General features: G+C 42.7%; 1 protein-coding gene across 1 annotated transcript in view; it reads left to right on the forward strand.

The window, feature by feature from the left end:
- Window positions 1-781: 781 nt before the first annotated feature.
- LOC102453085 (cytokine-dependent hematopoietic cell linker) overlaps window positions 782-15,099 on the forward strand; it is a 68,185-nt gene continuing 53,867 nt past the window's right edge. The window contains exon 1 of the mRNA XM_006128176.3: window positions 782-835. Coding sequence (XP_006128238.3) covers window positions 825-835 — 11 coding nt within the window. The 5' untranslated portion in view covers window positions 782-824. The remainder of the gene's footprint in view (window positions 836-15,099) is intronic.

Raw genomic sequence — 15,099 nt, forward strand, 5'->3', positions numbered from 1 at the left:
ACCAGGAAGGATGAGAGGGATGCAAACCTACACTGAACCAGCAACATAAAGGCAATTGAAAATTGTCAGTCAAACTGCAAGTGGTTTTTAGAATCAGCATGTTTAACAACCAAAAAACAGCAAGGATTTTGAGCCAAATGTTCAAAAATAAAAAAGGAGTCTCCCCTTTATGAATGAGCAACTACATAGACACATGAACCTATCTGCACATGTTCTTTAGGAGCATTTATCTCTCTGCAATTTTGAAAGATACTTTTAAACTTCAGACACATTTGATAAGATTTACACATCCTCTACCCTTACCATAAATCCACGTGGACTCATGAGGAATCGTACATGTGATCCCCATCATGTGTGCACACAGATGGCAATGCTAGTGCTGTGGCACTAAGCTGCAAAAGCACAAATGGAAAACTTATTAAGGCCATCTTTGAAAACATGGCCCTCATTGTCCACCTGCTGCTCCCCACAGTAATAATCAAAACACTCCAGAAACAGATGCTCACTGAAAAACAAAACAATCCGTTCTGTTTTAAAAATAGCATTTTTAATTAAGTCCTTGTCTAGTTTAATGAAAAGCTTTATTCTAGCATCATTTAGGGTCCAATGCTGCAGCCCTTGCTTATACTGAACTCAATGGGACTTCTGCTCACAAGAGACCTGTTGGATTGGTGCCTTGGTTGAGCTGAAGCAATATGCAATAGTAACAGGTCAGCTAGAATGTTATTTTTAAAGACCTAAATAAATCGTTTTCTCATGTTCACACCTGACTCTCTCTTTGCAGGCTGACCTGAAGATTTCGTATTAACCGTGTGCCAAGAATCATGAATAGAGAGTAAGTACTGTAATATGACATTTATCATCTTGCCATTATCATTGCATTCATTAGTTATTTCACAGTATTGTTACTGTAGAAGGAAGGAGATATGGAATCTCCCAAGCAGAGCCTGCAATCAAAGGCTCCCTTCCTGCAAACCCTTAAGCTCTTGAGTAAAGGCATGTCTACATAGCAGGGCTAAACTCAAAATAAGCCACGCAACATGAGCTACATCAGCTACATCAACTGCGTAGCTTAAGTCGAAATAGCTTATTTTGACTTTAGGCACATCTACACAGCACTTATTTCAAATCAGAGCACTCTTCTCCTGACTTGCCTTACTCCACATGCAACAAGGTTTACAGAAGTCGGAGTGAGAAGCTTGGTATTTTGAATTAATTTTGAAATAACGGGCTTGCTGTATACACATGCACTACCTTATTTTGGAATAATTGATGTTATTCTGAAATAACGCTGCTGTGTAGACATGTCCTAAATGTCCTCAGGAGAGCATGGTTTACAGGACTAAACCTTAAGGACACAAAGCAGTAGAGTATAGTTGGAGGAAGGGAGAAGTTGTGGTGACAGCAGCAAGATTATATGACTATTCAACAAAGGCACATGTGACAAGAATTTTTTAAATAAAAATGAAATAAGATGTATAAATCATAAATATTTTTGACTCTTTTTGGTGGTAATTGACATAGAAAGCAACATCTTCATGGATTATCTGAGGAAGAGTGTTCCATCTATAGGAGATGAAGTGTGTGTAAGGGAGAAGTATTTGCAGGAAAAACACTTAAAAGAAAAGCTTACTTATCTGTCCACTGCTGCTTTCACACTGCCTACCACTTGGGCATGTGGAGGGTAACTCTCCACTCTCACATGATTCGGGGACTGGAGGTCACTGGAGACCTAGAGCCAATCAAGTGGGAAATGGATGGAGTGAGTCTGGCCTGGATTGCTCTTGCAGTCACTGCTACTTTCTCTCTGCCTCCTCCAGAAATATATACCCTCCATTCCATTCTTCCTGCCCCTGAAATCTCTCATCCTAATCTTTGTGTTGTCTTTATTCCACATGCAAGATGATAAGGTGGTTGTATATCAGTCTCACTACTACCCTTTTCTGGAAGAAATGGGTTGTTTTGGTAGCCAAAGCTTGTGAGGTAATTAATTGTGTCTCATTATGTTGTTGTTGGGATGTTGCATTTTTTTGGTGAGCTTTATTCCCTGATGAACTTTTTAAAAAGTAAAATCTCCTCTAAAGATTTAGCACTCTGGGTGGTCCTACATTCCCTGTTCACCCCCAAGCTCTCATTCACTTCAGCGGGGGGCTCTTTGTGAGCAAGAAATTCTCTTTACAACCACCCCAGCTTTTATTTACTGAGTGGATGGCTACTGGCCTCTCAAGACCAAAGTAAAGTTTGCCATAGGATTTCTAAACCACTACACACAATGCATGAAATGCTAATTATATGAAATATTTTTGGCCTGAACTAGTGTCCATTGCTATTGATGACAAAACTTGCACCTTCTCAGAAAAAGGTGTTGTTCATATACAGGCAGTCCCCGGGTTACGTACAAGATAGGGACTGTAGGTTTGTTCTTAAGTTGAATTTGTATGTAAGTCGGAACTGGTACATATTGTAGGGGAAACTCTAGCCAAACATTTTTTTTAGTTTTGGATACCATAGGGAAAGGTTAACTCCCCTCTAATGTTTGTTTTGCTGTCTGTTCCCCTGTTCAGAAGATTTCACATCTATTTCTGTCCCTGTGACAAACTCAGGACTAAAGGAGTAACTCATCAAATACCAAACAGCTCTGCACCATGCTTTGAGCTAATAGCTTTATTTCCACACACCACCCAGGGTTCTAGGAGGAGGGTCCTTTTTTTGCTAACACAATGAGGCCAGCACTTTGTTTGTTTTGGTGGAGTCTTTGTTTGCCCAGGGAGCCCAGCATGTATAGGGGGAGGAGGGGCGGAGAGGCTGCTTTTGTCTGCTGTTCGGCAGCCTGTTGCTCAGGGGAGGGGGCAGCCTGTTGCTGGCACGGGGGGAAGGGGGAGGCGTGCAGGATGCGAGGCCGCGGGGGGGGGGCAGCGGGCGTGGGGAGGCACTTTTCCTCTGCCCGGCAGCTCTGCGGGATCCCTGTCCCTGTGGCCAGCTGCTGCAGGCAGAGGCCAGTTGGATCCGGCCGAAGAGGAGGAGGAGGTGGATTCTAGGACCCAGGTGAGCGAGCCCCGGGGACGCTGCTGCGCTCCGGGAGCCCGCATGTATAGAGGGGAGGAGGGGCAGAGAGGCTGCTTTTGTCTGTTCGGCAGCCTGTTGCTCAGGGGAGGGGGCAGCCTGTTGCTGGCAGCGGGCGTGGGGAGGCACTTTTCCTCTGCCCGGCAGCTCTGCGGGACCCCAGTCGGAGCCGGCCCGAGGAGGAGGAGGATCCTAGGACCCAGGTGAGCGAGCCCCGGGAATGCTGCTGCGCATGTGCGGGAGTTGCCTGACCCCGTTCGTATCTAGGGATCCGACGTAAGTCGGATCCACGTAAGTCGGGGACTGCCTGTAATTCCTTCTATTTATCCAGCAGATTTCCTGGTCTTATTGTGCCACTCTGTGATGTTGAATAGTGGTGTTGAATTGTTGACTTTATATAATTCTTATCAGGTACTCAGGTACCATGGTGATGAGCATGACACAAAGAGGAAGACAGCTATAATCTGAACACTTTAAACAAATAATACGTTAGCTAAAAGCAACTGAAATTTGACATGATAAAAGTTTATAATTAAGGGATGTTTCTGCTTAGAAAAAAGATTTTGGACTGAATATTTGTTAGTAATAGTGTTTATTTGTATTATGGTAGCGTGTAGAGGCCCCAACCAAGGTCATGAGCCATTATGCAAGGCATTGCGCACATACATCTTTCCTACAATCTTTCCTAAACAGATTACTATCTAAATATACAAGATAAACAAAGAATGAAAGTCAGAGACAAGAATGATTTGCCCGAAGTCATAGAGTACATCAGTGGCAGAGCCAGAGACAGAAATCAAGTCTCCCAAGTGCTAATCTACGGATCCAAAAAGCCTCTTGCACCCATTTTTAATTTGGGAATGATGGTTAAACATTCTTAGAGATAATTTTTATTATGCATTAGGAGCACCAACAACGCACTGGTTCACATTATGTAAGTATATAAGAACATAAGAACGGCCATACTAGGTCAGTCCAAAGGTCCATCCAGCTCAGTACCCTGTCTGTCATCAGTAACCAATGCCAGGTGTCCCAGAGGGAGTGAACTGAACAGGTAATGATCAAGCGATCTCTCTCCTGCCATCCATCTTCACCCTCTGACAAACAGAGGCTAGGGACACCATTCCTTACCCATAATGGCTAACAGCCATAAATGGACTTAACCTCCATGAATTTATCTAGTTCTTTTTTAAACCCTGTTATAGTCCTAGCCTTCACAACCTCCTCAGGCAAGGAGTTCCACAGATTGACTATGCACTGTGTGAAGAACAACTTCCTTTTATTTGTTTTAAACCTGCTGCCCATTAGTTTTATTTGGTGGCCCTTAGTTCTTATATTATGGGAACAAGTAAATATTTTTTCCTTATTCACTTTCTCTACATCACTCATAATGTTATATACCTCTATCATATCCCCCCTTAGTCTCCTCTTTTCCAAGCTGAATAGTCCTAGTTTCTTTAATCTCTCCTCATATGGGACCCATTCCAAACCCCTAATCATTTTAGTTGCCCTTCTCTGAACCTTTTCTAATGCCAGTATATTTTTTTTGAGATGAGGAGACCACATCTGTACGCAGTATTCAAGATGGGGCGTAGCATGGATTTATATAAGGGCAATAAGATATTCTCTGTCTTATTTTCTATCCCTTTTTTAATGATTCCTAACATCCTGTTTGCGTTTTTGACTGCCGCTGCACACTGCATAGACGTCTTCAGAGAACTATCCACGATGACTCCAAGATCTCTTTCCTGATTAGTTGTAGCCAAATTATCCCCCCTTATATAATATGTGTAGTTGGGGTTATTTTTCCAATGTGCATTACTTTACATTTATCCACATTAAATTTCATTTGTCATTTTGTTGCCCCGTCACTTAGTTTGGTGAGATCTTTTTGAAGTTCTTCACAGTCTGCTTTGGTCTTAACTACCTTGAGCAGATTAGTATCGTCTGCAAACTTTGCCACCTCACTGTTTACCCCTTTCTCCAGATCATTTATGAATATATTGAATAGGATTGGTCCAAGGACTGACCACTGGGGAACACCTCTAGTTACCCCTCTCCATTCTAAAAATTTACCATTTATTCCTACCCTTTGTTTCCTGTCTTTTAACCAGTTCTCAGTCCATGAAAGGATCTTCCCTCTTATCCCATGACATCTTAATTTACGTAAGAGCCTTTGGTGAGGGACCTTGTCAAAGGTTTTCTGGAAATCTAAGTACACTATATCTACTGGATCCCCCTTCTCCATGGCTGCATCTAGACTGGCAAGATTTTGCTGCCTGTCTACACTGGCCGCGAGTATTTGAACAAGAACACTGACTTTGTACTGTACAAAATCAGTGCTTCTTGCACAAATACTCTGATGCTCCCGCTCAGGGATAAGCCCTCGTGCGCAAGTACTCTTGCGTAAGAGGGCCAGTGTAGACATCCGAGTTAATTTCTTGCGCAAGAAAGCTCGATGGCTAAAATGGCCATCAGAGCTTTCTTGTGCAAGAGAGCGTCTACACTGGCACAGATGCTTTTGCGCAAAAGATGTCTTTTGCACAAAAGCATCTGTGCCAGTGTAAATGCTCTCTTGTGCAAATACTTTTAATGGAAAAACTTTTCCGTTAAAAGTATTTGCGCAAAATCTTGCCAAGTCTAGACACAGCCCATATGTTTGTTGACCCCTTCAAAAGAACTCTAATAGATTAGTAAGACGTGATATCCCTTTACAGAAACCATGCTGACTTTTGCCCAACAAATTATGTTCTTCTATGTGTCTGACAATTTTATTCTTTACTATTGTTTCAACTAATTTGCCCGGTACTGACGTTATACTTCTGTAATTGCTGGGATCACCTCTAGAGCCCTTTTTAAATATTGGCGTTACATTAGCTATCTTCCAGTCATTGGGTACAGAAGCTGATTTAAAGGTTAGGTTACAAACCATAGTTAATAGTTCCACAATTTCACATTTGAGTTTTCAGAACTCTTGGGTGAATGCCATCTGGTCCTAGTGACTTATTACTGTTAAGTTTATCAATTAATCCAAAACCTCCTCTAAAGACACTTCAAACTGTGACAAGTCCTCAGATTTGTCACCTACAAAGGATGGGTCAGGTTTGGGAATCTCCCTAACATCCTCAGCCGTGAAGACTGAAGCAAAGAATTCATTTAGTTTCTCCACAATGACTTTATCGTCTTTAAGTGCTCCTTTTGTATCTCGATCATCCAGGGGCCCCAATGGTTGTTTAGCAGGCTTCCTGCTTCTGATGTACTTAAAAAACATTTTATTATTACCTTTTGAGTTTTTTGATAGCTGTTCTTCAAACTCCTTTCTGGCTTTTCTTATTACATTTTTACACTTAATTTGGCAGTGTTCATGCTCCTTTCTATTTACCTCACTAGGATTTGACTTCCACTTTTTAAAAGATGCCTTTTTATCTCTCACTGCTTCTTTTATGTGGTTGTTAGGCCACAGTGGCTATTTTTTACTTCTTCTACTATGTTTTTTAATTTGGGGTATACAATTAAGTTGGGCCTCTATTATGGTGTCTTTGAAAAGTATCCATGCAGCTTGCAGGGATTTTATTTTAGCCAATGTACCTTTTAATTTCTGTTTAACTAACCTCCTCACTTTTGAATAGTTCCCCATTTTGAAATTAAATGCCACAGTGTTGGGCCACTGAGGTATTCTTCCCACAACAGGAATGTTAAATGTTATTATATTATGGTCACTATTTCCAAGCGGTTCTGCTATAGTTACTTCTTGGACCAGATCCTGCACGCCACTCAGGACTAAATCAAGAATTGCCTCTCCCCTTGTGGGTTCCTGTACTAGCTGCTCCAAAAAGCAGTTGTTTAAGGTATCAAGAAATTTTGTCTCTGCATCTTGTCCTGAGGTGACGTACCCAATCAATATGGGGATAGTTGAAATCCCCCACTATTATTGAATTCTTTATTTTGATAGCCTCTCTAAACTCTCTTAGCATTTCATAGTCACTGCTACTGACTTGGTCAGATAGTCGATAATAGATCCCTACTGTTATATTCTTATTAGAGCAGGGAATTACTATCCATAGCGATTCTGTGGAACATGTTGATTCATTTAAGATTTTTACTTCATTTGATTCTAAATTTTCTAGCACATATAATGTTACTCCCCCAACCGCATGACCTGTTCTATCCTTCTGATATATTTTGTACCCTGGAATGATTGTGTCCCATTGATTGTCCTCGCTCCACCAGGTTTCTGTGATGCCTATTATATCAGTATCCTCCTTTAACGCAAGGCACTCTAGTTCACCCATTTTATTTTTTAGTCTTCTGGCATATGTGTACAAGCACTTTAAAAACTTGTCACTGTTTATTTGTCTGCCCTTTTCTGATGTATCAGATTCTTTATGTGAATGTTTTTCATCTGATCTGGTCAATACTTTATCCGCTTCCATCCTTTCCTCCTGACTACAACCTAGAGAATCTCTATCAATAGATTCTCATCTAAGAGACATCTCTGTCTAATCCACGTGCTCCTCTGCACCAATCAACTTTCCCCCATCTCTTAGTTTAAAAAGTGCTCTGTGACCTTTTTAATGTTAAGTGCCAACAGTCTGGATCCACTCTGGTTTAGGTGGAGCCCATCCTTCCTGAATAAGCTCCCCCTATCCCAAAAGTTTCCCCAATTCCTTATAAATCTTAAACCCCTCCTCCCTACACCATTGTCTCCTCCACACATTGAGACTGAAGCTCTGCCTGCCTACCTGGCCTGCGCGTGGAACTGGAAGCATTTCTGAGAATTCCACCATAGAGGTCCTGGATTTCAGTCTCTTTCCTAGCAGCCTAAATTTGGCCTCCAGGACATCTCTGCTACCCTTCCTTATGTCATTGGTACCTACATGCATCGTGGCCACTAGCTCCTCCCCAGCACTACACATAAGTCTATCTAGATGCCTCAAGAGACCCGCAACCTTCGCACCAGGCAGGCAAGTCACCATACGGTTCACCCGGTCATCGCAAACTAAGCTATCTACATTTCTAATGATCGAATCTCCCATTACTAACAGCTGCCTTTTCCTATTGACTGGATTTCCCTCTCCCGGAGAGGTAACCTCAGTGCGAGAGGATACCCCAACATCTGGAAGGAGAGTCCCAACTATGAGAAGGTTTCTCTCTGCTCCCATTGACTGCTCCCCTTCCCTGAGTCTTTCATCCTCCTTAACAGCACAGGGGCTGTCTGACCGGAGGTTGGACAATTCTACAGTGTCCTAGAAAGCCTCATCTACATATGTCTCTGCCTCCTCCAGTTCAGCCACCCTGGCCTCCAAAGCCTGTACCCGGTCTCTGAGGACCAGGAGCCCCTTGCATCGAATGCACACACACACCACCGGCCCATAGGGCAGGTAATCATACATGCTACACTGAGTGCAATAAACAGGATAGCCCTCTGCTGCTGGGCTTCTGCCTGCATTCTCTCCTACAGCTACCTAGGTTATTGAAAGGGTTTCTAGTTCAATCAGAATGTTTTGATTAAAACCTTTAAACTAAACTGTAAAAAATGGCAAGTGTATCTTGGCCTCTTCCCACTCCCCTTCCAAACTCCCTCTCAAAACACCCTGTTTGCTGCCCTGGTTTCGCAAAGCTCCCTTGTCGCTGACTCACTGCTTTATAAAGCCCTGCCCTCTGACTAAAATTCAGCCAATTAACAGAGGCTTCTAGATATCAAACCTTTACAAACTCACAGCTTCCAGCTGCTGGCCACAACACACGCTCCTTCAAACAAACAAACAAAACAAACAGATAAACACAAGCTCAGCACACAGCAAGTAACCCCCAAACACATACTACAGCCAGCCACTTAACCTCAAAGATCCCGTATTTGCTCCTCCTTTACCTGAAAAACTCCCTCTCAAAACTCCCTGTTTGCTTCCCCTGTTCGCAAAACTCCCTGGTCTCTGATTCACTGCTTTATGTTTATATATATGTTTATGTATAAAATCTGAACTAAGCACCAGTTAACTTTAAAAAAATATTATAAACAGTCTCTGTTTCTCATCTGACACCCCTGGACCTGGTTTTCAGCAGTCCTAAGTACACTTCTCATTAACGGAGGTGGCTTAATTAGAACAACTAAAATTAGCAGATAATCTGGAAATATGAGAAATAGCTTTAGTTGTCACAGCCCACATCCTTGGCTGTGCCCATGAGAGCTCATGATACCATTTACATGTTTTGTTAGTCCATAAAGTGCTACCAGACCATTTGTCGTTGTTGATCCTTTACAGACTAACTTAGCTACCCCCCAAAGCTACTGGATTTGTGGTTTATTATGAAACAATCTGTCACCCACTAACACACTTTTTTTTGTCCTGTGGTTGCAGAAGTGTTAGTGGACCACTCACCCTTACAATATGTGTTAACTAATATATGGAGATATACCATCTCATAGAGCTGGAAGGGACCTTGAGAGGTCATCAAGTCCAGTCCCCTGCCCTCACAGCAGGACCAAGTACCATCCCTGACAAATTTGCCCCAGATCCCTAAATGGCCCTTATAAGGATTGAACTCTCAACCCTAGATTTAGCAGGTCAATGCTCAAACCACTGAGCTATCCCTCCCCCTACTTAGACTAAAGTCTCAGAGGTGAAACTCTGTTAGTCCGTAGCTGCAAAAACAGTAAGGATTCCTGTAGCAACTTAGGCTGCGTCTAGACTGCATTGCTTTTCCGGGATACCAGAGGTATCCCGGAAAAGAAATGCCATGTCCAAGGAATGTGTCCGCTTTTTCTAAACAAAATTCGATAAAGTGGACGCACTCTTTTTCCATCCCTTTTACCTCGTTCTATGAGGCATAAAGGATGTGTCAAAAGGGCACTTTTTTCCAAAATCTGGCACTGTGTAGACACCCCAAATTTCAGAAAAGCCTCTTTCAAAAGTAAATCAGAAAAAGATATGCAATTTGCATACGGCAAATTGCTTTTCTGTTTTCGATTTAACATTGCAGTATAGACCTAGCCTCAGAAACAAAACAGATTTATTAGGTCATAAGCTTTTGTGGATAAAACCTACTTCATATATTTTGTTAATGAAGCTAATCAAGTCAGGGCGGAAGTGGCTCATTCGCAGCTGTGGAGATATGATTATCAAAAGAGGGGACATTGCCTTTGTAGTGAGTTAGCCAATTAAAATCCTTATTCAATCTTAAATTGATTATATTAGGATAAGGATCTTAACTGGCTAAACACACAACAAAGACAATTTCCCCTCTTTTGATATTTACATCTAAACACCAAATGTGAATGAACCACTTCAAACCTGACTTGATTAACTTCATTAACACAATATATTTATAACCCTGACTCTATAACTTCCACATCCATGTCCTAATAAATCTATTAGTCTCTAAGGTGCCACCAGACTCCTCCTTTATACTTATGTTAAACAATCTGCTCCATCTTGCATTTTGCTGTGGCACTTCTAGTCCTGAACAGAGACCTAAAGAAGAGCTCTGTGTTACTCAAAAGCTTGCATCTCTGACCAATAAAGGATATTACCATACCCACATTGTCTTGCTCAATGCCAGAGGGAAAAATCTCTTCACTTGAAACCACAGACAGTAAAGTAGTTTGGAGCCCTCTTTCTTTCCTCTGCTATTTTTGTTTATTCATTTATTCAAGTAGAGGTGACAAGATGCAAGAGACCCCTGGAGCAGGGGTAGGCAATAATTTTTGGTGGGGAGCCACTCCAAGGTTTCAGAAAGTGGTCAAGGGCCGTACTTTTCCATGGAGGGGTTGCAGGGTCTAGATTGGAGGTTGGGTGCAAAAGGGTACACAGGGTAAGGAACTGGGATGCAAGAGACAGTGTGGGGTCTGAGAGGGTGTTTGAGTGGAGAAGGGGATTGTGACCTGGCTGAAGGAGAGGATTCTGGCCTGGGGGGGTGGGGTAGTTGGAAAAGGGTCTGGGAGGGAGTTGTTACCTGGGGTAGGGGGTACATAGGATTTGGATGGTGGCCTGAGGGAGGAGCTGGGGTACAGGAGAGGTTAGGGTGCCAGAGGCAGGTGCTGGTTGGGAGGAGTTTACCTAAGTGTCTCCTGGCCAGCAGTCTGCAGCCCCAGCCTGCTTGAAATACAGGCTGCTGCCTCCACGTGGCTCTCAACTTCAGATAGGGGCAGAGGCTTGCATTGCCCCAGTCTCTCAGACCAATCTCTCAGCTCTGATTGGCTGGCTGTTTCCAGCCAATAGAAGCTGAGCGATTGACTGAGGTCAGTTCTTATTAGCAGGTTGTTTCTGGCCAATAGGAGCAGAGGATTGGGCTGGGGATGGGGAGATTGCACAAATTCTCCCCCTCCCTGCAGAGCAAAGAGCCTCAGGGACTCTGTTTTAAACCATGGAAGCTGCGTGCCAGAGGGCCCTGGCAGGGTAGTCTATGAGCCAGATCCAGTGACTTGGTGGGCCATATCTGGCCTCTGAGTCGTATTTTGCCCAGCCCTGTCTTGGAGTCTTCTCTAGCCCTGTCAAAAGATATTGGGAGAAATCCTGGCCTCCTTGTGACCATTGACAACACTCCCATCAATTTCAATAGGGCCATGATTTCAATGCCATCCTCTTGGCTTTTATGCTACTTTTTAGAACAGTGGTGGGCAGCCTACAGCATCTGGGCCATATGCGGCCCACTGAGGTTCAGTGTGTGGCCAGGAGCCTTTTTGTTTACCATTACTCAATGCAGGGTTGTCAGATTCCTCTGGTTTCCATCTACAGAGTTTTTTCCCTATCGGTATTACTAAAGGGAAATGCACATGAAGCAAGGGCATGGTGTGTGTTGATTACTGTGCACTCTCTCTGCATCCCATCAAAATGCTGCTACAGTTCAATCGGCACACCCCACAAATTCTTAGAATGCAACTGCAGCTAGTAAAAGTACCCTATCCTGAGAGATTGTCTTGGTTACAACAACCTTGCAGCCCACCGAGATGAAGGAGGGCCACTCACTAGCATAGATTGCCCATTGCTATTTTAGAAGTTCATTATTTTCAGTGGCACATGGGTAGTTTTATTTTCGTGTTTGTTCTTGAATCTTGCCAAAGACCAGGCAGATCCCTAACAAGCTGGCCCCTCTCTATTTCTACTGTAGAGAGAGTCTGCTGTTCTAGTCACAGTGATTAGTGATTACAGACCGAGCCCGCCAAACTTAGCCTCACACTACCTCACTCATATCAGTATTGCATCTCTAAGCCTGCAGTTTATGATCAAGTATCAAAGTCACTGACCATTCAGTGTCCTGAGTGATCCCTTGCCCATTTTCTGTGTGCACTCTTAGCTCAATTTATTTGTATTCACAGGTTAAACCACCTCAGTCTGCATCAGGACTCAGCAAGGAGAAACTGTCCAGAACTGTAGTTCTAAATATTCACTTGTCAGTTTGGTAAAATAACAAGATGCCCCAAAAGCAATGCATTTATTTTCATTCATAACCCTCACTAAGGAATGGGACTCAGTGAGCCCTGAATACTAAAATGAGGAAGTCCCCCAAGACTGAAAATAACTGGTCTTCCACTTTTAATAAAATCAAACACTCCCTGTGTATCTTCCCCTCCCTTTGCTTCCTTCTCCCACTTTTCCCTTCAGCCCTCTGTTCATACTTCCCATGAAGCCTGGGACTTTCCTTCTCCCCTGGTGCATCAATAGAGTGGGAGCATTACAGACACATAGACAAGCCTACCATTACGCATACTGTTACTGTGTTAGAAAGAAAAACTTCTGCTACTGTGAGCCCATAAATGCTGCCTTAAGCTTTTGAATGTTTTTCAGTATATTCTATGGGTACACAGAATATACTGAAAAACATTCAAAAGCTTAAGGCTGGCCCTATACACACTGGTGTGCCTTGGAAGCCTCCAGGAATAAACTTATTCCAGCAATAAACTGGATCTAACTCCAGAACAACAATTAAAAATCATAAATAATATATATACACATCTAACAGATTGCATTAGAATGAACAACCTTTACTTAACTTAAAGAAACAGGCTTTAACAAAGTAACAGTGAATAACATCAATTAAAGTACACAGAAGTAAAAGGAATCATCTAGCTGCCAATATTTATACCACCCCAGTGTGCACACCCCTGGACTCAGAGTCCCAGACTCTTGCTTGCGTGAGCGTGCTTGAAGAACTTCAGCTGTAATGGAGATTCTCCGTAGGCAGGGTGTATGTGGGTCCCAGCTATGCAGCAGCTTTGGTTCACTGGGTTGGCCTTTCTGCCTCTCTTGAACCCAGAGTTAGTCTGTATCTCTGAGGTCTGTCCCAGGTAACATTTCTCCAAAGACACCCAGTGACTCTCAGTCTCCTTCTGTGTGCTGGATGCAGAGTAGCTTCTAGCCACAAGTACAGCCAAAGGGCCTCCCCTCTAGGGCAATCAGAAGCAGCCTGCTAGATCCCAGTTCCAAAGGCATCTAGTCCCAGTCTGTAGCTGCACTCTAACAGCCCCTGGACTGGATCAAACTCCTCCAAAGCAGCCTGGCTCCCCTTCTGTTCTAAAATCCAAGAGCAGAGTCCCAGACTGCTAGGCCTTTCTTCTCATGCACATGGAGAGACTCAGATCTCCCACACAAGAGTCATTCCCTCCTGTTTTTCCCAAGCGCTCATGGGAATTGTAGTCTGCAAGGCTGGATTGCAGCACTCAGGATCTTCCGAGAAAATAAGCAGAGGCACCTTTAGTACAGGGACTACACAGCCAAGTGGAGCTGCGGGAAACAGCAGCCCCAGCCCACGCCACTTCCCGCAGCTCTCCTTGGCTGCAAACAGTGAACCAGAGCCAATGGAAGCTGCAAGGCTCCGTGGCTGCAGAGTCAGTAAATAAACAAACCAGAGCTGCCTGTTAGCAGGTTTCTCAGAGTCGATCCACTGACCTTTTGAGAAACACTGGTGTAGGGCCTAATTCTTTTAACTGAGGCCCTTTCAGGCCCCTCTGGAAGTATAAAGGAGCCTTGACACATCTCTACACAAAACCTACTCTGATACTGCATGTGTGGACATGGATTCACACACTGAATTTGATTTACAGCAGTTGGTAGCAACAGCAATCAAGCTTCTGCTAATTTGCTTAAAGATTTGAGTTAAACTTCAGATTTGAGTTTACCCATCTCTTCCTACCCAGGAATCACCAAACTCCCACTTATTAAATGAATGGATCCTGGTTGCTCTGGTATTAATTGGGGCAATGAAGGAAGTAAAATCTTTCAGGACAGGGTTGTCTCTGTTCATTATCTGTGCAGCCCACTGGTAGGCATGTTACTGTGATGCATAGAGAAAGTGAACCTGTAACTGCTCCAGTTAGGGAACTCTGTTTTTAGTTCAAGCCGTATCAGATGATGCTTTTTGTTTTGGAGCAGAACTGAGGAAATAGTAGAGCTTTCTGGTCAGGTGCCAAACAGAAAATTAAATTAAAAAATAGTCCAATTTGATGAGCCATAACACATGTTTTGCAAATTGTTGTCAAATTTAAGAAATTGGAAAAAAATTGTTTCACGTTAACCAAAATTTATGCAAGTTATGGGAAAAAATTTATTTCACACTAAGTTTTTCATTTTAATTCATCTGTTTTGGGAGATTTTGCCCATTATGTATTTAAATTTACTTAAATAAAGGTAAAATTTAGTATTAAAATACCATGTAGAATTTAAAAGTTTAAACAAAATGTTTCTAAATGAAAGTCAAAATGAAACCTTTTTACTCTTAACATTTCTATTACCCACCTGACATCATTTAGCAAAATTGACCCAAATTTGGCAAATTGTCTGAATCTTAAGTGAGAGGGGTAGAACATTTTTCCAGGAGGAAAGAAATAATCAAAAGTAAAATAAAAAGTCACCCCCACTCTGCTTTGGAATTATCTGATCCAAACTACACTATGTCAGTCAAGATTGCAATCATTTGTTCTATAGTGGGACTAGTGCCTCTCATAGTTTTGTAAACATGGACTAAAAGTTCACAAGCCTATTGAATTTCTTAACCAAAGATTCCATGCAAATGGATTTGATTTTCAGCGTCTGTTTCAAG

The sequence above is a fragment of the Pelodiscus sinensis genome, chromosome 5, assembly GCF_049634645.1.
Source record: "Pelodiscus sinensis isolate JC-2024 chromosome 5, ASM4963464v1, whole genome shotgun sequence".
Classification (NCBI taxonomy): domain Eukaryota; kingdom Metazoa; phylum Chordata; order Testudines; family Trionychidae; genus Pelodiscus; species Pelodiscus sinensis.